The 17,899-nt window shown below is 40.2% G+C and overlaps 1 protein-coding gene across 2 annotated transcripts in view; it reads right to left on the minus strand.

Annotated features, from left to right (window-relative positions):
- sorl1 (sortilin-related receptor, L(DLR class) A repeats containing) overlaps positions 1-17,899 on the minus strand; it is a 171,000-nt gene that overhangs the window by 47,547 nt on the left and 105,554 nt on the right. For both annotated transcript variants that reach the window (XM_030151836.1, XM_030151835.1), the window contains exons 9-13: positions 14,052-14,244; positions 10,487-10,604; positions 4,037-4,110; positions 2,400-2,488; positions 806-984 (exon numbers count right to left, since the gene is read on the minus strand). In XM_030151836.1, coding sequence (XP_030007696.1) covers positions 806-984; positions 2,400-2,488; positions 4,037-4,110; positions 10,487-10,604; positions 14,052-14,244 — 653 coding nt within the window. The remainder of the gene's footprint in view (positions 1-805; positions 985-2,399; positions 2,489-4,036; positions 4,111-10,486; positions 10,605-14,051; positions 14,245-17,899) is intronic.

Raw genomic sequence — 17,899 nt, forward strand, 5'->3', positions numbered from 1 at the left:
TTTTTTGTCAGAGCCGGGGGGGTAGGGGGGGTGTGCAGTTATATACCTGGGGGTGTGGTCCATAACTAACGTAATGAACGCTGTCGTGAAATGAAAGTGAAACTTTACAAACTTTCAACGTTCTATTTATTCCTCTATTATACAGCGTGCGTGACTGACAGACAGACAGACAGAGACAGACAGAGACAGACAGACAGACAGACAGACAGACAGACAGACAGAGCTAGTGTCAGTGTTTTCGAACTACCGTAGTTCCTAGGGGCCAAACAACGTCCGTCTTATTAACGTCTCTTTCCTCATTGTCTTTCACCTGAACCTGAACTGATCCAAACTGGACTGTACTGATGGTGGAGGGTCTTCAGTCTCTTCCTTCCAGGTTCACATCATATTTGTTGTTTTTTTTTTAACTTATATCAACTGCTATTTCATATTTCGGGTCAATGTGTGCTCCTTTATTAAGTCTGTGTGAAACTTGCGCGGATTTAAAGTTCTGCATCAAACAACGTCTTTCTTTTTTTTTTTTTTCTCATCATACTGTGCTGTTTCGGTGCAGCTGTGTACTGAACCAAACAGGGGCGTACCGAAACGGTTCGGTTCGGTACGTGTACCGTTACAGGCCTAGGTAGCAGTGGTTCAAAATCAGAAACAGCACAGACAGCAAACGTTGTGTTGAAACCTACAGCTGAGCGATGAAATTATAAATAGCTGTGAGTAACTTGCAGTTGCTAGGAGCTGTGGATCTCTAAATATAAAATGCTCACCTTCTTCCCATTCCTCTATACCTCCTTCTTACATTACCACCTACCCAAAACGTCGGAGGTGTTGACCTGCAGAATGAGCCAGCTATGTCTCTGTTCGGCATAAGAGCCGAAGATGGTAAAGATGGTGCTCTTCTCTCCAGGTTCAGTCAGTAGCTGGTAGACGTACACCTCCCGGTCAGAGAACTGGAAGTCAGTCCATGTCTCTCCTTCGTTTGTGCTGAACCTGACAGGGAAAAAAACAGATGCTCAAATCACCTTTGGGAAATTGTGTCTTGGAAATTTTAAGAACTTTCCATATATAATTACTACTGATGCACTGACAGTGTGACCAAAAATCAGTGTCAACCAATATACAACAGGTGTTATTGTCATTCTCAACTCTGACTGGACAATGACATTATACCATTTCTAATTTCTGTGAAACAGACTGTTGTAATGAATCACATACTGCTGCAATGTCATACATCAAATCTGGGGTAGGACAATACAAGCTCAGCTTCTTCCTTCTCCATTTTAGACATAAAAAGAACCACAATAAAATATTTGTACACTTTGCGACATTTTTTTCTTTTTTGGTTAACTTATTGCCTTCAATATTCGAAAGTGTTCAGTTTAAATTAGTAATTTCTCTTTGCCTTTATCATCATCATCATCATAAAATGTTCGAACTACAGAATATAAGAAAAAATTTCCTTTAGCTGAAGAGACAAATTCACATTCAGATCCATCAAGTTATTTTTATAATTTTTTTTTCAGGTAAAATTCCTGCCTTCTTCAGTAAACAGCTTTGTCATAAGCAAAATAATGCACAAGCAGGTCATTAATGAATCACCGTACCTGGGTTTATGTTACACTAGTGAATGGCTTGCTATACAAAAGTAAAGTAAGATTCATTTGTTTCTCAGGCACCAAACAGAATAATAACACAAATGAAAATAAAAAGCCCAACACAAAACACACAATAAAAGAAACCCATCAGCACCTACAAATATTTATTTAAAATATCAGCATAAGTATCAGTAGAGACTCTTTTGTGAATCTGTTACCTGTTCCCTACCCACTCTTTTGTTAAATATAAAACAAGATAAAGCTCTTGTTCAATATTGGAGCACAATGTGGGAATTTAACCCCATTATAATGGCTGTATGCGTCACAGTAAAAGCAGGTTACTGAGTAACCAGGCTACAAGCTCAATCCTCTGTAAATGAGGTCGGCTGTTTTCACATTAACATACTGCACATGGACGCTGCTGCTGTTGGAAAAGAGGTGTTTTATTACAACTCCACTGTCATAAGTTGTAAGTTACAGCCCTTTTGGACCTTGGAGCCTTCTCTCTAGGGGCCTACCTCCCAATCTGGGGACCACTGAACAAATGGAAGGCTGATTTGCTTCTGTTCCCAGAAAGATGCATCACAATCACATAATCTAGTCCTGCTAAGCGTCCTAGCATCTGCTTTGAAAACTGTTGCAAAAGTATTATATTTGTTCAGGGATTTCAGATGGAAACGTGGCTGAGTCTCTCTGGGTTTGTGTTTGAAACTGAATATTCCTTTAAAATATGTTGCTTAGAAACTCTACAGTGCAAGTGTTTCACTTCTCAAAGAAATGCTCAAAAAGTCTCACAGTGTTTGGACTTACTTGAGATGTGTGGTGGCCCCTCCTTGTGCAATAGCCATGAGAATACCACCGTGGTCACCCCATGTATAGAAATGTGGACCTGCCAGCGCCTGGACAACAGGAAGCATCAAAGTTGAATCATGTGGGCATTCATATGGAAACATAAAAATATTTACCTGAGTCATTACAAGAATTTCATTTCGTTAGCCTCATAGCAAAATTACCCAAGTCATTTTTTTTCAGGTCATAGCCAATGATGAAAAATTAATCTGTCGTGTTAGGAAAGTAAAGTTATGCAGATATCACAATTAGGCCAAAACTATGACTCAAGCAATTATCCTATGAGGCCAAATATTTAGCATTGTGGTTAAAAAAACAGAGTTAGCTTTATTCATTTTTGTGCACTGCAGTATTCAACACATTTGTATCCAACTAACAAATTAAGATGGAACTAACATACAACTTCAAAAATGAAGCCAAATATTTCCAATGTTTGTGTGAAAGCTTAGAAGTTTAAAAGAGGAGTAAGTGATGATTCCAATGATGAAAGGTGAGCATATAGACATTTTCTGACTTTTTGTCCTCGTCTCTTCTAAGCTATGCTCCACATCGTTTGTGTTGATTCTGGTGTCATGTGAATCACAGTGAGCATCCGTGTGAAACACAATAGCAGAACAAATGTTTCACGGCAGGGAAATTAAGGAAATGGAGCTTCGATTCAGGAATACTGCAATCGATTAAGTTTTTAATTGATTCAAGGTGATTAACTGATTAATTGTTTCAGCTTTATATCAGATCATACAAGTGTTGAAGGAAGCTCTAAAAATTAAGCTTAATGTGTAGCAGCAATGTCTGGTAGATAAAGGACTGTAAACCAAACTAAAAGTGAACATTCTTGAAACTACAAGTAAAAGAATCAAAGTCCCATCTGATTTAACGAGAATGACTCGTTTATATATCCTCCAGGTTTGACACAGATGACTACATGTAGTGTGAAATTGTTGCTTGTAGCAGAAAATTACTGGGAAATTAACTCTCAGCTCTGCAGTTTTTCTCCACATCTTAGAGCATAGTGTTGCAATGGAATTGCTGAAAAATGCAAAATGCAGAGGAAAATAATTTGGAAGTATAGTGGCCGACACGGTGGTGCAGTGGTTAGTGCTGTCGCCTCACAGCAAGAAGGTCCTGGCTGGACTCCTGGGGGGGGAGTTTGCATGTCCCTGTGTCTGCATGGGTTCTCTCTGGGTACTCTGGGCATCCTCCCACAGTCAGACATGCACTAATATGTCAATGAACTGGTGACACGTCCAGGGTGTACCGCGCCTTCACCCATAGGTAGCTGGGATAGGCTCCAGTACCCCGCAACCCTCTTGAGGACAAAGTGGTTCAGAAAATGGATGGACAAAAATAGTTGTGGGTCTTTAAGGGTAATGTCCCCTGAAACAACTGCTAACATTGAGACTGAAGCTTCATATAATACAGCACTGCCTGTTTTGTGAACAATAATTAACAAAATTAATGAATCATCCATAATTTTTAAATAATTTCAGTCTGAATTATAAGGCATGTTTATGCTCTTAAAACTCCACAGTGCTGTAAATTAACTGTGACATTAAAACTCTCCCTGACAGAAGATCTGTGTCAGATTTTGTACGTACCTCTTTCCACCGAGCTCCTGCGCTGCTGGATACATAAACATTGGGCTTGTTGGCCAAGTTTTTCCCTACAGATCCTGCAAGGAAACACACAGAGGGATTTACACACACCCTGCAGGGGTTTCCCCCAAATGTTGCAGACTTAGAATGGCCACTGTTTTGACGCACACGTGGTAAAATGTACAGCCCATTCTGTATTGCATTCTGCATCTACTCATGTATGTGGCCTTTGTATGGACTTATATGGGCACACTTTTCCCTGACAGTTTCCTGAAGGCCAGTCACAGATAATCAGATGTTAATAAACACACAATGTTCATTTTAAAGTGAAAAAACAGGATAGAAAATGAAGACAAAAGTTGATCTTGCACAAATGTAAAAAAAAATTACCAAAGGTTGGTGTCACAGTAAAGATCTTAGGAAATAGGAAACTAAATTAACATTGTTCGACTGATCTTCTATCCTCAACTCGGCTTTTTCCTAATTGTACATTTATGCTTTAATGAGTAAACAATGAAGACTTAACAGCAAGTTATAATATATTTTTGTACACTTTGATCCCAGAGACATATTAGAGTTCCCTGTTCTTACTGAATCTGTCATATTTTTTACAAGACAAGCGTTAATCCCTTGACATCGACTGTCGAAAATTGGCATCAAACCGTTTCCATTATTCAGTCAGCTCAGATAGCGTATGTATTCCCCCAATGCTGGTTTGGGCATATTCGATATGTACCTCTGACAATTCACCATTATGCCTGTGGTCGCAAATTTGCATCACACCCAAATTATCTATATCATGTCCTATAGTCAAATTAACTATATCCACTTAATTTAGTATCTGTTTGAAAGCAAAAACACAAATAATTTTTTTTAATATACCTGTATATAAATTCAGCTGTTAAAGGCAAAAACTTTGAGTTGCTGGTGGAGCTACAGGAAAAGTCTGGACACAAACATCATTAGGACTCATTTTTTCAGCAGTATATTTACATCATGTTGAAGGACTGCAAGCACTAAAAATACCAGTTAACAGAAATGCAATGACTCTTCTGTTTTGTTTTACTCTTGAGCAAGTAAACACATCAGCCACCTGGGCCCCTCCTCCTCATACACACCACAGACCCACAGAGGCATCCCTCCACTCATCCATCAGAAATATGACAGTTATGGACTGGATGATCAATTCTAAATCTGTCTGTTTTCGACACTTGGAGGCCAACATCAACTGTATTTATCAAATCTCATTTCCGGGTGAACAGGCCTCGTGAAGTGCTGATTAAAATGAGGGGAGCATGGTTGATGTGTCTCTGCTGAGGACTGTAACAATGCCTCTGAAATGAATTACGCTCTGTCACTGTGTAAACCAGGCTAATGATTCTCATTAAACACCATCACACAAGGAGCCGCAGACTGGAAACACTAAACAAATGATCAAAAGACAATTTTACTCATTGTGCTGATTTGAAACTGGCAAGTAGGAACAGGCTGTAACCATGTGTACTACAGTTCTATCACTATCACTGTTTAAATATAGGCTGGTATATTTAGACCGCAAACACTATGTTCTGCCAAAACTCAGTATTTTTGAACTTGTGGAATCTCAGGCCAAAGTGTTAGTGCTTCTTCCAGGGTTTTATTCTTGGGAAGGCAGGTCTGTAATGGAATTAACCATTGTGCTCATAATGTATGACAAATATGACAAAGAAAAATCAAAAGACGACACACAATATTAAAATGTCTAAAAGAAGTCAATAGATATTTATATCAAAACATTCATATTTTCCGTAAAAAATCATTCTTCAAACAACTAGACTCTTTGATAATCCCCTTCCTTTGGGGACATAGAGCCAATAGAAGTGGGAAAAAAGCCCCTCTGTTGGTCAAAGACTGATGGAAGTTTGGCTCTCCCAAATTTTACACTTTAATACTAGGCCTCAGCAGTTAATACATTTATATTTTGGCCTGACTCTTCGACATCATTATCATATAACTGGCTAAAGATGGAGCGGGAAGACTGCTACCCATATTCCATAGGTGTAGTGCATCTCGCTCCAACCCAAAGTAATAGGATGATATATAACAACCAGATTATAGACACTATGATTTGCATCCTATTACAACTTTAAACTTCTATCCTTCTCACTACCCATCGCCACAAACCCTACCTTTGCTCCTTCAACTATGGATGGGGCCATTTCTAACTGGAGTGAGATAGGCATCCACTGTATTGGAGACTTGTATATAGAAGGTGTATTTGCTTCTTTTACACAGTTAAAGAGGAAATAAAAATTGGAAAAGAGCAACTTTTTCCATTACTTACAAATCAGAGACTACACGCGGAAATAGAGCTGCACGATATATCATCATTGCGACGTACGTGTGCACAATAGTCGCATCGCAGGTCCTGCAATGCTGGAGGTAAAAGAACTCAATGTGTTATCTAATTTCAAAGGTACCTGACACTCACTGCGTGTAGCAATCCACCAATCACATTCATTCTTAATTAGTTTGCTGGAAAACAGACCACACCTCTGCATATGGAGGGAGTCGCTGCTAACAACGCAGAGTTTCCGCTAGTAAGGTTTAGCCATGGCACAGCGTCATGTCCTGCCCCCTCAAATGAAAATTTGCAAAGCTTCAGGAGGTAGGGAAAAGATAAATGAGCGTTAACTTTCACTTTCACGGGCAGAAATCTCCCCCACCCCACGACTGAAACACGCTCGCATGTCTATACTGTGACTGTACTGAGTACCAGCTACAGATTGCATCGAGACACACTTCCCTCAAATTGTTACATATTTTAAAAAACAGTAATCTGAAAACTACATAGTTGCTTTAGTTTTAGCAGTGGCGGAAAAAATATTCAGAATTTAGAGCAATGGAATAAATGTCTGGAAAATGGAAGTAGCCACAGTGTAGTTTTATAGTTTCTATTATAAATGATGTTTTTGGATTCCAGTTTAAGCTATGCATCATACTCTGTAACATCAGAATCTATTTGTTGCTTGACTGCTGTGTGAGAACCACATATTTCTAATACGTCAACTTTTCATCTGTTTGGATAATGCACTTTCCATTTAATCAAAGGTTTTTAAGGACTCTGTTGCTTAACACTTTCAGTGCCATGGGCCGATTAAATCGGCTTTACGAAAACAACCTGTAAAGTGCCACGGGCCGATCAGATGGGCTTTGGAGAACACGCCACATTTGTGTACAAACAAACCATCCACCCCCATTTCTTTCTCACATTTCGATGACGTTCTTTCTGTGTCCCCCTTTTGAGACCAATCAGACTGGAATTTGAGGTCACGCGACCGAATAATATTTTTATATCTTTTTAATGTTTCTTATTCTCCAGTGTTTCATCAGAGGGAGCCCTCCATGCCGGGGGGCGGCTGTGGACTCCGGGGGCTGTGGCGCCTTCTCTCACTGGGGTCCGCTCCTTTCTGGTGGGTGGGGGTCCCAGTTGGCCCTCTCCCACTAGTTGGGATGCGGGGCTGTGTTGCTGGTGCCTGGTCGCCGGGGTCGGCGGCTGCATCCTGGTGCGGATGGCTCCCTGAGACAGCGCCTCCTAAATTGATGTTTTACTTTTACTTGTACATTTTTGTTCTGGTCTACCCGTGCTCAGTCAGTCTTCTTAAGTATGTGTGAGCTTGTGGGTTTGCATGTATATGTGTGTGTGTGTGTGTGTGTGTGCGGGTGAGTGGGTGGGTGTGGGTGGGGGGCGGTACTGATTTTTAAACTGATATGTAAAGCACTTTGTGCTACAGTTTTTAATGTATGAAAAGTACTATATAAATAAAGATGATGATGATTATTATTATTATTATTATTATTATAAATTATGCAAATTACGATCAATAATGAATCGGCTGCGTCCGGTGCGTTTTGGATCTAATCAGCAATCGGTCGGATGTTACCGAGCGGTTTCCTGCAGGATTCTTCAAATATTATAAAAACGACGCGAAATACTGAAAAACGGCCAAAATCTGTGGCACTTTTAAGGCTTATTAACCCCTTAACTGTCTGGCACTTAAAGAGTTAAGGATGAGCAAATCAATACAGCTTTTACTGGACAAGGAAGTGATGAAAAGCTTTAAACTTAATGTGTCAGACAAACGTGGAGTAAAAAGTGCATTTATCTCTGAGATGTAGTGGAGTAGTACGAATAAGGATTAGGTCCACACTGAAGTTGAAAAAATAAGGTATTTTAAGAATATTACAAGAATGAAGTCAGAATTCTACACATATTTTAACAAGAAACTTAAGACAACAGTCAAAAGTATCAGCTGAAAGTATCTTTCCAACTATAACTACATCTAACAGACTTTATTCGTGTTTGATTACATGTGAAACCTATACACAAACTTATGGAGGTGCCCAACATTCCTCATTTTAATAGAAGTTACAGACTGTTCTTCTGATTTCCTCTTTTCCATGAATTTATCCTGATAACATTCAACTTTTGCCATGACAAATTATGACATTATTCTGGTAACCTTATGATTGTAATATTAGGACTTTTTCAAAAGATTATGACTTTTTTTTTTTTTTATCCTCAGTGGGGCCTTAATCCTTTTTTGTAGAGTAGAACTTTAGAATGCAATATAAATACTCAAGTAAAGTACAGTTTAAGTACATTCCACTGCTGATTCCATCACAAAATTTTGTCACATATTTTTATATTTTGTTTGCTTTTTAATACATTTTTACTTGAAATATTAAGGACTGGGGTACGGAGATTAGATTAGATGAGATTAGATAGAACTTCATTGATCCTTTGGGTAGAGCCCTCAGGAAATTGAGGAAATACCAGCGTTTTGGGGTTTTCTAATCTTTGGGATATTTTTGAGCCTTTATTTGTCAGATTACGGAGAGGAAATGGGAAACAAAAGCAGAGAGAAAAATCACAGCATGCGCTTTAAATACAACTGTATGCATTTGGACCAATAAAGACATCCAAACAGAAATGAATGAGACACTGCATACAGTTGATGAGTATATTTTCATAACATCTTCACACTAATATCTACACTGATCCAAACACACAAAGCAGTGTATGAGCGGTTGAGTGTGGCTGCTGTAAAGTAAACATGTCTGTGCGGTTTGTGGACGTACGTGCCCGTCTGTGTTCATGAGCGTGTTCGACCCGTGGAGAGCCCGCTGGGCGCTGCAGCAGTAATTAGCCCATCTGTTTGGGAGCGATAACAAAAGGCATGACGCCCACGATTGCCAGACCCTCCTCCCCCCTCTCACTCGCTTTCTCTCTCTCTCTCTTTGTGCCCATTATCTAATAAGAATTTAATTAGAAGGACTGGCTGGGTGCAGGGAAAGCAGTCTCCTCGACACTGAAGAGCATCAGCAAATCAATGCTTTCTGCCAGCAGTGAAGAGCCAAACAGCATCAGACTGCAGACAGGAACTCGCAGCACACAAACTCACTTGCTTCATTTGATTACTTATGTTTCTCCAAGACATTGAAATGTTTATACCAGTATATCTTTGTTTTGAGGAAGCAAAAATACCTTTTAGAACAATAATGCACTAAACCAGAAGTTTCTAGCAGATTCTTTGCAGCATGAAACCACATTTCCTGTGCTTTAAGCAATACAGGATATGGCCATTTCCTTAACAACCTCACCAAAGAGAAAGACTTGCAGGTTTGTATTGCTACTTTCTTGTGTGATTAGAAGAAGATGACGTAAAAGAAAAATAATGTAACTGTTGTGTGTATTCATGGTGAGTACTTTACAGAACATATAAACGTTTTGTTGCACTCTACGGAAATATTTTTGCAATGACAATAAAGCTTATTTTTTGCTATTCTATTCTATTCTAGCTGCAATAGAGATCATGCTTTAAGACTTTTTTCATGCCCTAAGATTCAAAGATTAATTTTATTGTCAATTCAGGACACTGAACACACAGAGAATTGAGATACCATTCCTCTCTCACCTTGTAATTAAATGTCATGAAATTTAAAAAAAGAGGTAAAAATAGAATAGAATAAATAAGTGGTATAAAGAATAAACTATAATAGAATATAAAGTGTATATATCAATCTATTTACAATGGTGGCGGTAGTGCAATATATTAACGGTTATGAGGTGAGGAGATGAATAATACATCAAAGCTGCAGCAGATATGGCAATAATGCCATGTTTGTAATCAAGTAAGCAGCAATGTGAGAATCAGGTAGTGTTTTTAGGACTGATTTAAGACCAAACACATTCAAAGGTAAAAATGGACAAAATAAAACGAACAAAGTTTAAACAGAATTTTTACGGCTAAAACTAAAACTAAACTTTGGCCTCAGATGGAAAGTTTAGATGGGGTAAAAAAGCTGGTGCTTATGTGTAGCTGTTGACCTTGACTGCAGCACATCAACTTATCGATTTTGTTGAAACACTGCTCTGAGTTGTGTTGTTGTTTCCACTGTTGGTCATCTCACCTGTGGCCATGATGAGTCCTGGTGCAGAGTCCTTGGACAAAATGGGCATCCTCCTCAGCTGGATGTTAAATAGCTGACTCCAGCGTTGGGCCAAGTGGAGGGAGCAACCTTTACTGAGCTGAAGAGGAAAGGGAAAAACATAAACTCAACTTTTGGTCTGCCAATGAAAATATATTTTTATATAATGTCAGTGTTTCTTTTTCAATCTTTCAATGGAATTTGTAGCTGCAATATCACGCCAGAGGTACCATAAAAAATACAGACATGCTGAATATGTGCACAACGGGATAATAATTTCCCAGAGGCTTCTATCTTCATCTGATGCATTATAGGTAATGAAAACATGTACAAGTAAGCTTTCAAGAAACATATCATGTCTTAAGGCAGGTCAGGTCAAAAAGTGACTAAGCAACGCTCTAAGTTACAAATAATATACAGAAACACTGCGTGGAATTGTCTGTTACTAGTACGCTTTTTCTCAACACAGACACATCCAAGGGGGCAGGGCCTTTTATATTCTGACCATCAATAATAGGCATTAAAGAATTTATTTCTCAACTCCACAAGCAAACCCACTAAAATTGCTCAAATCAGCCCCTGATGTCAGCACTTGTCAAGAATATGGTGGCCTTCACTGCAAAATCTAAAGGTGTGGGTGAGTTTGTAGAGTTCTCTAGCCTGCACTCATTCTATATAATGTCTCACGAAGAGGTTGACAGATGAAGCACAAGAGCTAATTTTGTAAATATCAGTAGATGTTATGGGACAGTAGATGCAGACCAGTCATCCTTCACAGAAAAGACAATCTGCGACAGATTGAACTGGCATGAAATATATGTGAATATATTTTATAAATATAATATAATCTTCTATATCATAATACTGGAAGGGCTCAGAGCGTCTATGTGTGTGTGTGTGTGTGTGTGTGTGTGTGTGTGTGTGTGTGTGTGTGTGTGTGTGTGTACTAGCACGATTCTGACACATTCTGATGTTTTTACATGGCCAATTTGGTACCTACAGTTGAGGAATAGTTTCGTCTCCACATTCAATATCTCGGAAAGTTGAGAAGACCAGTATTTTGGGAGATATTAGTCATTTTGGAATACAATTGCCTTACAGTCAGTGCAACACTGCATGACATGAAATGAAGTTCAAAACAGGAACACCACATTTACTCCCGGCTTTGTCGTGTAGTGTACTTGGAGTTTCAGTGTTTAATGACCAGGCAGGTTTCTTCTCAAACTGTGCGTTTATTCTAAAACATGCTGCAGCTACAGAACACAAACAGGTAACTGGCACTCCACAACTACAAAGTGTAAAGTTTTTTTCTTGTCAACACAATCAAAAGCTATTTCCTGTTTCGACAGACTTCCAAATAAAAGCACTTCCTGAAATTACTTAAATTAAAGTATTATCCTGACATGAATTGCCTGGTTTTCTTTAAACTCAAATTAGTCACAACAGAGGAATTTCAGCTGAACCACACAGAGTCCGGCTGGGACCCAAGCCTAGCTGCAAACTGGGCCATTAGATAAGGCTACATTACCTTTGTCTGAAATAAATACTTTATTTAAAAAAGTTTTAGGTGGTGATAATGTTTTTTTTGGGGGGGCAGGGGGGCAGAAAGTCCTCTCCCACAGTTTCAAAAATTCCTGGAAGAAAACCTGAGAGACAGAGGTAAGGTACGTCCTGTTATTTACAGAGAACTCCCACCACCCCGGTCTTACAAACAACTCACCCCCCACCCCTGTCCGTGTGTTTCGTGTGTACCTCATACTGCAGGTGCGCCTGAGTATGAATAATTGCCGTTTAAAGAATGACTTGCCAGACAATTTTTATGTCACTACTTATATAGACTAACATCTTTTCCCAAACGTCAACTCTCCCCTGCATAACAACTACCACATCTAGAACCCATGGTTCCCCACGGATCACACACTAGTAATATTATATTCTTATATTATATATCATGCTGTCATGTTGCTTATTCGTGTGTTGTTACGGGTTGCTGATGCAGGACACATCTTAATTTAAGATAACCTGGATAATGACAAATGTCAGTTCAGCTGGTATGAATAAATCAAACCAGTTCACTCTCCCATTCCAAACTAGACCAGCAAAACCAGAAGTCAACCCAAAGTTTTTGGCCAAAAAAAGAGCAAAAAAACTGCAAGTTCAGTCAGATGCATTCACTGTCCTTGCATCACAATCTGTTCAGCAAGTTTTCTCATGTTTGTAAGGTCACAGCAACCTTGACCATTGACCACAATCTAATGAATTCATCTTTGAGCCTAAGTAAATGTTTTTGCCCAAACTTCTAACTTTCTCTCAGGCTGATCTCTTCTTGAGATAATGTGTTATAAAAGTAACAGATGTTGACCACCAAACCTTCGTACAGAGATGGGTGGATGCATCTAAAAAGACAAATTCTGTCTAAGACTCAAAAACTAAATGATATGAAACAGACAGATTCATTTTGTGTGTAAAGTTAGATGTTTGCTGGTTGGGTTTATGAGATTAGTTAATTATATTTTTACAGGTCTTGGCTAAAATAACAAGTCGGTTAGGTGTAGAGATGAAGTCCTGATCTATGCATGCAATAGCAGGATTAACTAACTAACTAACTAACTAACTAACTAACTAACTAGCTGGCGGTCACAGAAGGGTCCAGATCTCAGCTGGTCCTGTATTACTGGATTATTACACAGGATCTGCTCGCTTATACAAGACTGTCGCTGCACTTTCTGGATATTACCACCACAAATGAATACATCTTACACTGTGAGATCAGCTGTGCCAATCAGATGCAGCCCTCTGCGTGCCCCTCAGTGTTGTTGTGAACTGTTTTAGAAAGTGGCATAAGTGATCTGTGTGGCATTTTATGACACCTGATTGCTTGCATAGTTATAATAGTTGTACATAGTTTTCTGAGTTGTAAAAATGGTTCATTGAACATGTTTGTCCATCATATTGTGACATCAGATTGTTTTAGAAATAGTTGTATATGGTTTTCTATTTACGTTCAAATAGTCATATGTAACTTGTTTGCTACATTTGTAATTACTGTTTTGAAGTTTTCTATTTATATGTTCACTCTAACTTATGAAAATGGTTCCTTCAACATGCTTTTGGTGAAAAACAGTAAAAAACTAAATTTTTTCCTACTTGGATTTCATGTTTTTTGTGTAATTAAAGGTTCAGAGTGTTAATGCAGCATGTCAAATGAAAAAAATAAGTGTACAGTCACACAGGTGGGGTTGTGCTGAAAAAAATGAAACTAAAAAAGGCAGGGTAAACTGTTTTTTGATGAGATATGAGGGCAAAATCAAAAGTATTTAAAAATGGCCAAAATACATTTAGACTCCAGAGGGTTAAATGTGATGTTTAACCAGGAGCGTGCATCATGCGTGCACCAGACCTCCCAAGTTGATCAGATAACAAACTCTTCACACATTTGCCATAAACCACAGTACAAAAAGAAGGAGGTGGCAGCATTTGTCTTTCTTACATTTAATTTTAGCTATGAAGGCCTAGCCAAACCAAAATGTTCCATGTGTTTTTGTACCTGGCAGTCCAGGGTTCCTCCCAGGCTGTCGGCAGCAGGCGGCTGAAGCAGCTCCCATGTCCCTCCCTTGTCAAAAGTAATGACGGACCGCATGTTGTCCTCGCTGACTGAGCCGTTGATGAGTGTGGCGATAAAGACGCCCCGCAGCCCCTCCACTCGGTGCAGGTCTGCAAAAGGCTCATTGGCAAAGTACCTAAAAAAGAGCCAAGATATTAGAGAGCCAAGAGGACACTTACAGCTTAAAACATTTTTTGAAGAGAGCACTAATGTTTGGGAATTCAAGCCCCACTGCAGCTGTCATTCCTTGCATAGATTACTTTATGCCTATGTGTGCTGTTTTGATGGTTATAGAATGCAGGACAAACACAGCTAAATTAAATGCATCAGCCTCTTTAAAATTTATAGATGCAATAGGCAACTTCACTCACTGCAGAGAGGTGAAAACAAACAGGAAACTTACACGTAACCACCACCCATAAATGATGCATGTACTGCACATTTACTTAAACTGCATAAGGAACAGAAAGGGCACAGTTTCTAGGATTTTATAAGGAGAAAGCAACATCACATTCATCAGTAGTAGCCAAGCACCTGAGCCTACACTATGAATGATTCTGCAAACACAGGATGTTTCTAATGTGATTATACAGAAGACTGAGCAGATAAACAATGAATACAGACCTCAAGGGCACACAACACAGCGGCGTCAGATCAATAAATATACTTTAATTAGATAACGAACTATTAGGCCTCAATGTCTGCAAGGAGTTTGTATTTTTTTGTCTTTTTGTTACCTCTAAAACTGCAGGTTGAACTTAATTTGTAGTGTAGATGCACACAGGGTCACAGGGGTGATTCATTACTATACGTGAAGAACAAATTTGCTTAATTTCAAAATATAAATAAAAGCAGAAATAATTTAACCATATATTGTACAATTTAGCTAAGCAGTAAAGTTGCAATGAGTTAAGCTGAATAAAGATACAATAGGCAAAAGTGTAATGACTTGGCACACAGGTTATTGCCTCCTGAAGCTTGAATGGCTATTTACAGATGTCCATAATACACAAATTAGCCTTAAAGTGCTAAAAAAAAAAAAAAACATTATATGCAACAACGGATGCTACTGCTACATAAAATAAAATAAAATAAAATAAAATAAAATAAAATAAGATGAGGAAACCAGTGAATGTTGAGTCTAGTTAGCGACAACAACAGTAACTTCACTCATCAAATGATCAAATGTGACAAATGTAACAAGTGTCACAGATCTCCTTCACTCTGTTGGAAGTACAGAGAAAACATTTTTCAGCTTCCAAATAGGCTGCAAAGGTACTGTTTTGATCTATATTTGAGTCAGGTCAAGTAGTGATACGGTTACATGTTTTGTGTTCAATGGGCTCGAACTTCGTACATATATAACCTATGTGTCACTCAATGTGTGTTACATATTTCAATAGGTATGTGTAAGTACTTAAACATAGTAAGGATGATAATTGCATAAAATAACATTTTTGACCAAAAACATTTTAAAAAGTGCTTAGTAACACAATTTCATCAAAATGTCTCTGACTTTGACAAGGTTTATGCTGAAGTGCTTAACATGCAATTCCAACAGGAAAGTCACTTCAATCTGCCTGTGATGTGTTAAATAACATATTAACTACACTGAAAATTTAGGAAAATATATTGGAAACTTTTAGACTTATTGACACAGATTTAAAATAATGCGGTCAAACGGGCATAGTGACACGGTTTCAGTCCTTGATGCTATTATGATGTAAGGACCAATGTGTCTAGAAAACAAGTCAAATATTTTAATACAAGCATTTATTATACATTACAGTAATAAGCTAACAAGTGAGTGCATACAGAATAGGGTAAGAGAAACTTTGATCTTTCTCATAGATAGTTCCCTTGACCTGACCAATTTGTACTTCAAATCAACAACATTTCCAAGTAGCTGTTTTCAATAGCCACTTTTACACAGAGATCCCGGAAAAAAGGCAAGATGGTGATCCCCCCTTTTTACCACCACTAACTGATTTCCACAGCCAAGTCAAAGGTGTAACAGAGGTGAGACAACTGGACTTTTACACAGCGGAGCCTGCATTCCAGAATCAAAGGGGTGGTGACACAGCGCTCATTTTTAAATCCCCTGACTCCAGAGACAGCGGGCGCCTTAAGGAGGCACTGGCATGGATTCTGCGGCCCACCATTGCCAGCTTTGTGCCAGCCCCAATTTGCGCCCACCGCAGCCAGCTTCGTGCCCCAAGTGAAAATGGCACGTAGCCACAAAATCATGCCACTACCTCCATATGCACCTGATGTCTCTCCTGCGCTGGGGGTTGCAGTCATCAAAACGTTACACCTTGGTTGAGAAGTGTTCCTTTTATCATGATCCCACCTTTATCACAGCTCTGTTACTACCTCCAGAGGTGTTACAAAGACGCAATAAAGGTGGGACCAAATGATCCCAACATTTTGTTTACACAGATGCCATTCCAGAATAAAGGTGAAATATTTCTATGACAGAAGTGTTGTGTAAAAGAGGCTAGTGAAAAAGATCCGGTAGTCTCACAGTCCAGTACATTCTCATCACCAAACGTAGAGTATCCATCCATCCATTATCTTCCGCTTATCCGGGGCCGGGTCGCGGGGGTAACAGTCTAAGCAGGGATGCCCAGACTTCCCTCTCCCCAGACACCTCCTCCAGCTCTTCCGGGGGGACCCCGAGGCGTTCCCAGGCCAGCCAAGAGACGTAGTCTCTCCAACGTATCCTGGGTCTTCCCCGAGGTCTCCTCCCGGCAGGACATGCCCGGAACACCTCCCCAGGGAGGCGTCCAGGAGGCATCCGAAACAGATACCCGAGCCACCTCAGCTGGCCCCTCTCAACGCGGAGGAGCAGCGGCTCTACTCCGAGCTCCTCCCTGGTGACTGAGCTCCTCACCCTGTCCCTAAGGGTGCGCCCAGCCACCCGACGGAGGAAACTCATTTCGACCGCTTGTATCTGGGATCTTGTCCTTTCGGTCATGACCCAAAGCTCATGACCATAGGTGAGGGTGGGAACGTAGATTGACCGGTTAATCGAGAGCTTTGCCTCTCGGCTCAGCTCCTTCTTCACCACAACCGACCGGTACAGCGACCACATCACTGCAGACACTGCACTGATCCGTCTGTCAATCTCACGCTCCATCTTTCCCTCACTTGTGAACAAGACCCTGAGATATTTAAACTCCTCCACTTGGGGCAAAGACTCCCCACCGACCCGGAGAGGGCAAACCACCTTTTTCCGGTCGAGAACCATGGCCTCGGATTTGGAGGTGCTGATCCTCATCTCGCTTGCTTCACACTCGGCTGCAAACCGCCCCAGGGCACGCTGAAGGTCCAGGTTCGATGAGGCCAACAGGACAACGTCATCTGCAAAAAGCAGAGACGAAATCCTGTGGTCCCCAAACCGGACCCCCTCTGGCCCCTGGCTGCGCCTAGAAATTCTGTCCATAAAAATTATGAACAGAACCGGTGACAAAGGGCAGCCCTGCCAGAGTCCAACATGCACCTGGAACAGGTCTGACTTACTGCCGGCAATGCGAACCAGGCTCCTGCTTCGGTTATACAAGGACCGGACTGCCCTTAGCAAAGGGCCCCGGACCCCATACTCCCGAAGCACCCCCCACAGGATATCACGAGGGACATGGTCAAATGCCTTCTCCAGATCCACAAAACACATGTGGACTGGTTGGGCAAACTCCCATGAACCCTTGAGCACCCGATGGAGAGTATAGAGCTGGTCCAGCGTTCCGCGACCGGGACAAAAACCGCATTGTTCCTCCTGGATCCGAGGTTCG

The sequence above is a fragment of the Sphaeramia orbicularis genome, chromosome 13 (genome assembly GCF_902148855.1).
Source record: "Sphaeramia orbicularis chromosome 13, fSphaOr1.1, whole genome shotgun sequence".
NCBI classification, from domain to species: domain Eukaryota; kingdom Metazoa; phylum Chordata; class Actinopteri; order Kurtiformes; family Apogonidae; genus Sphaeramia; species Sphaeramia orbicularis.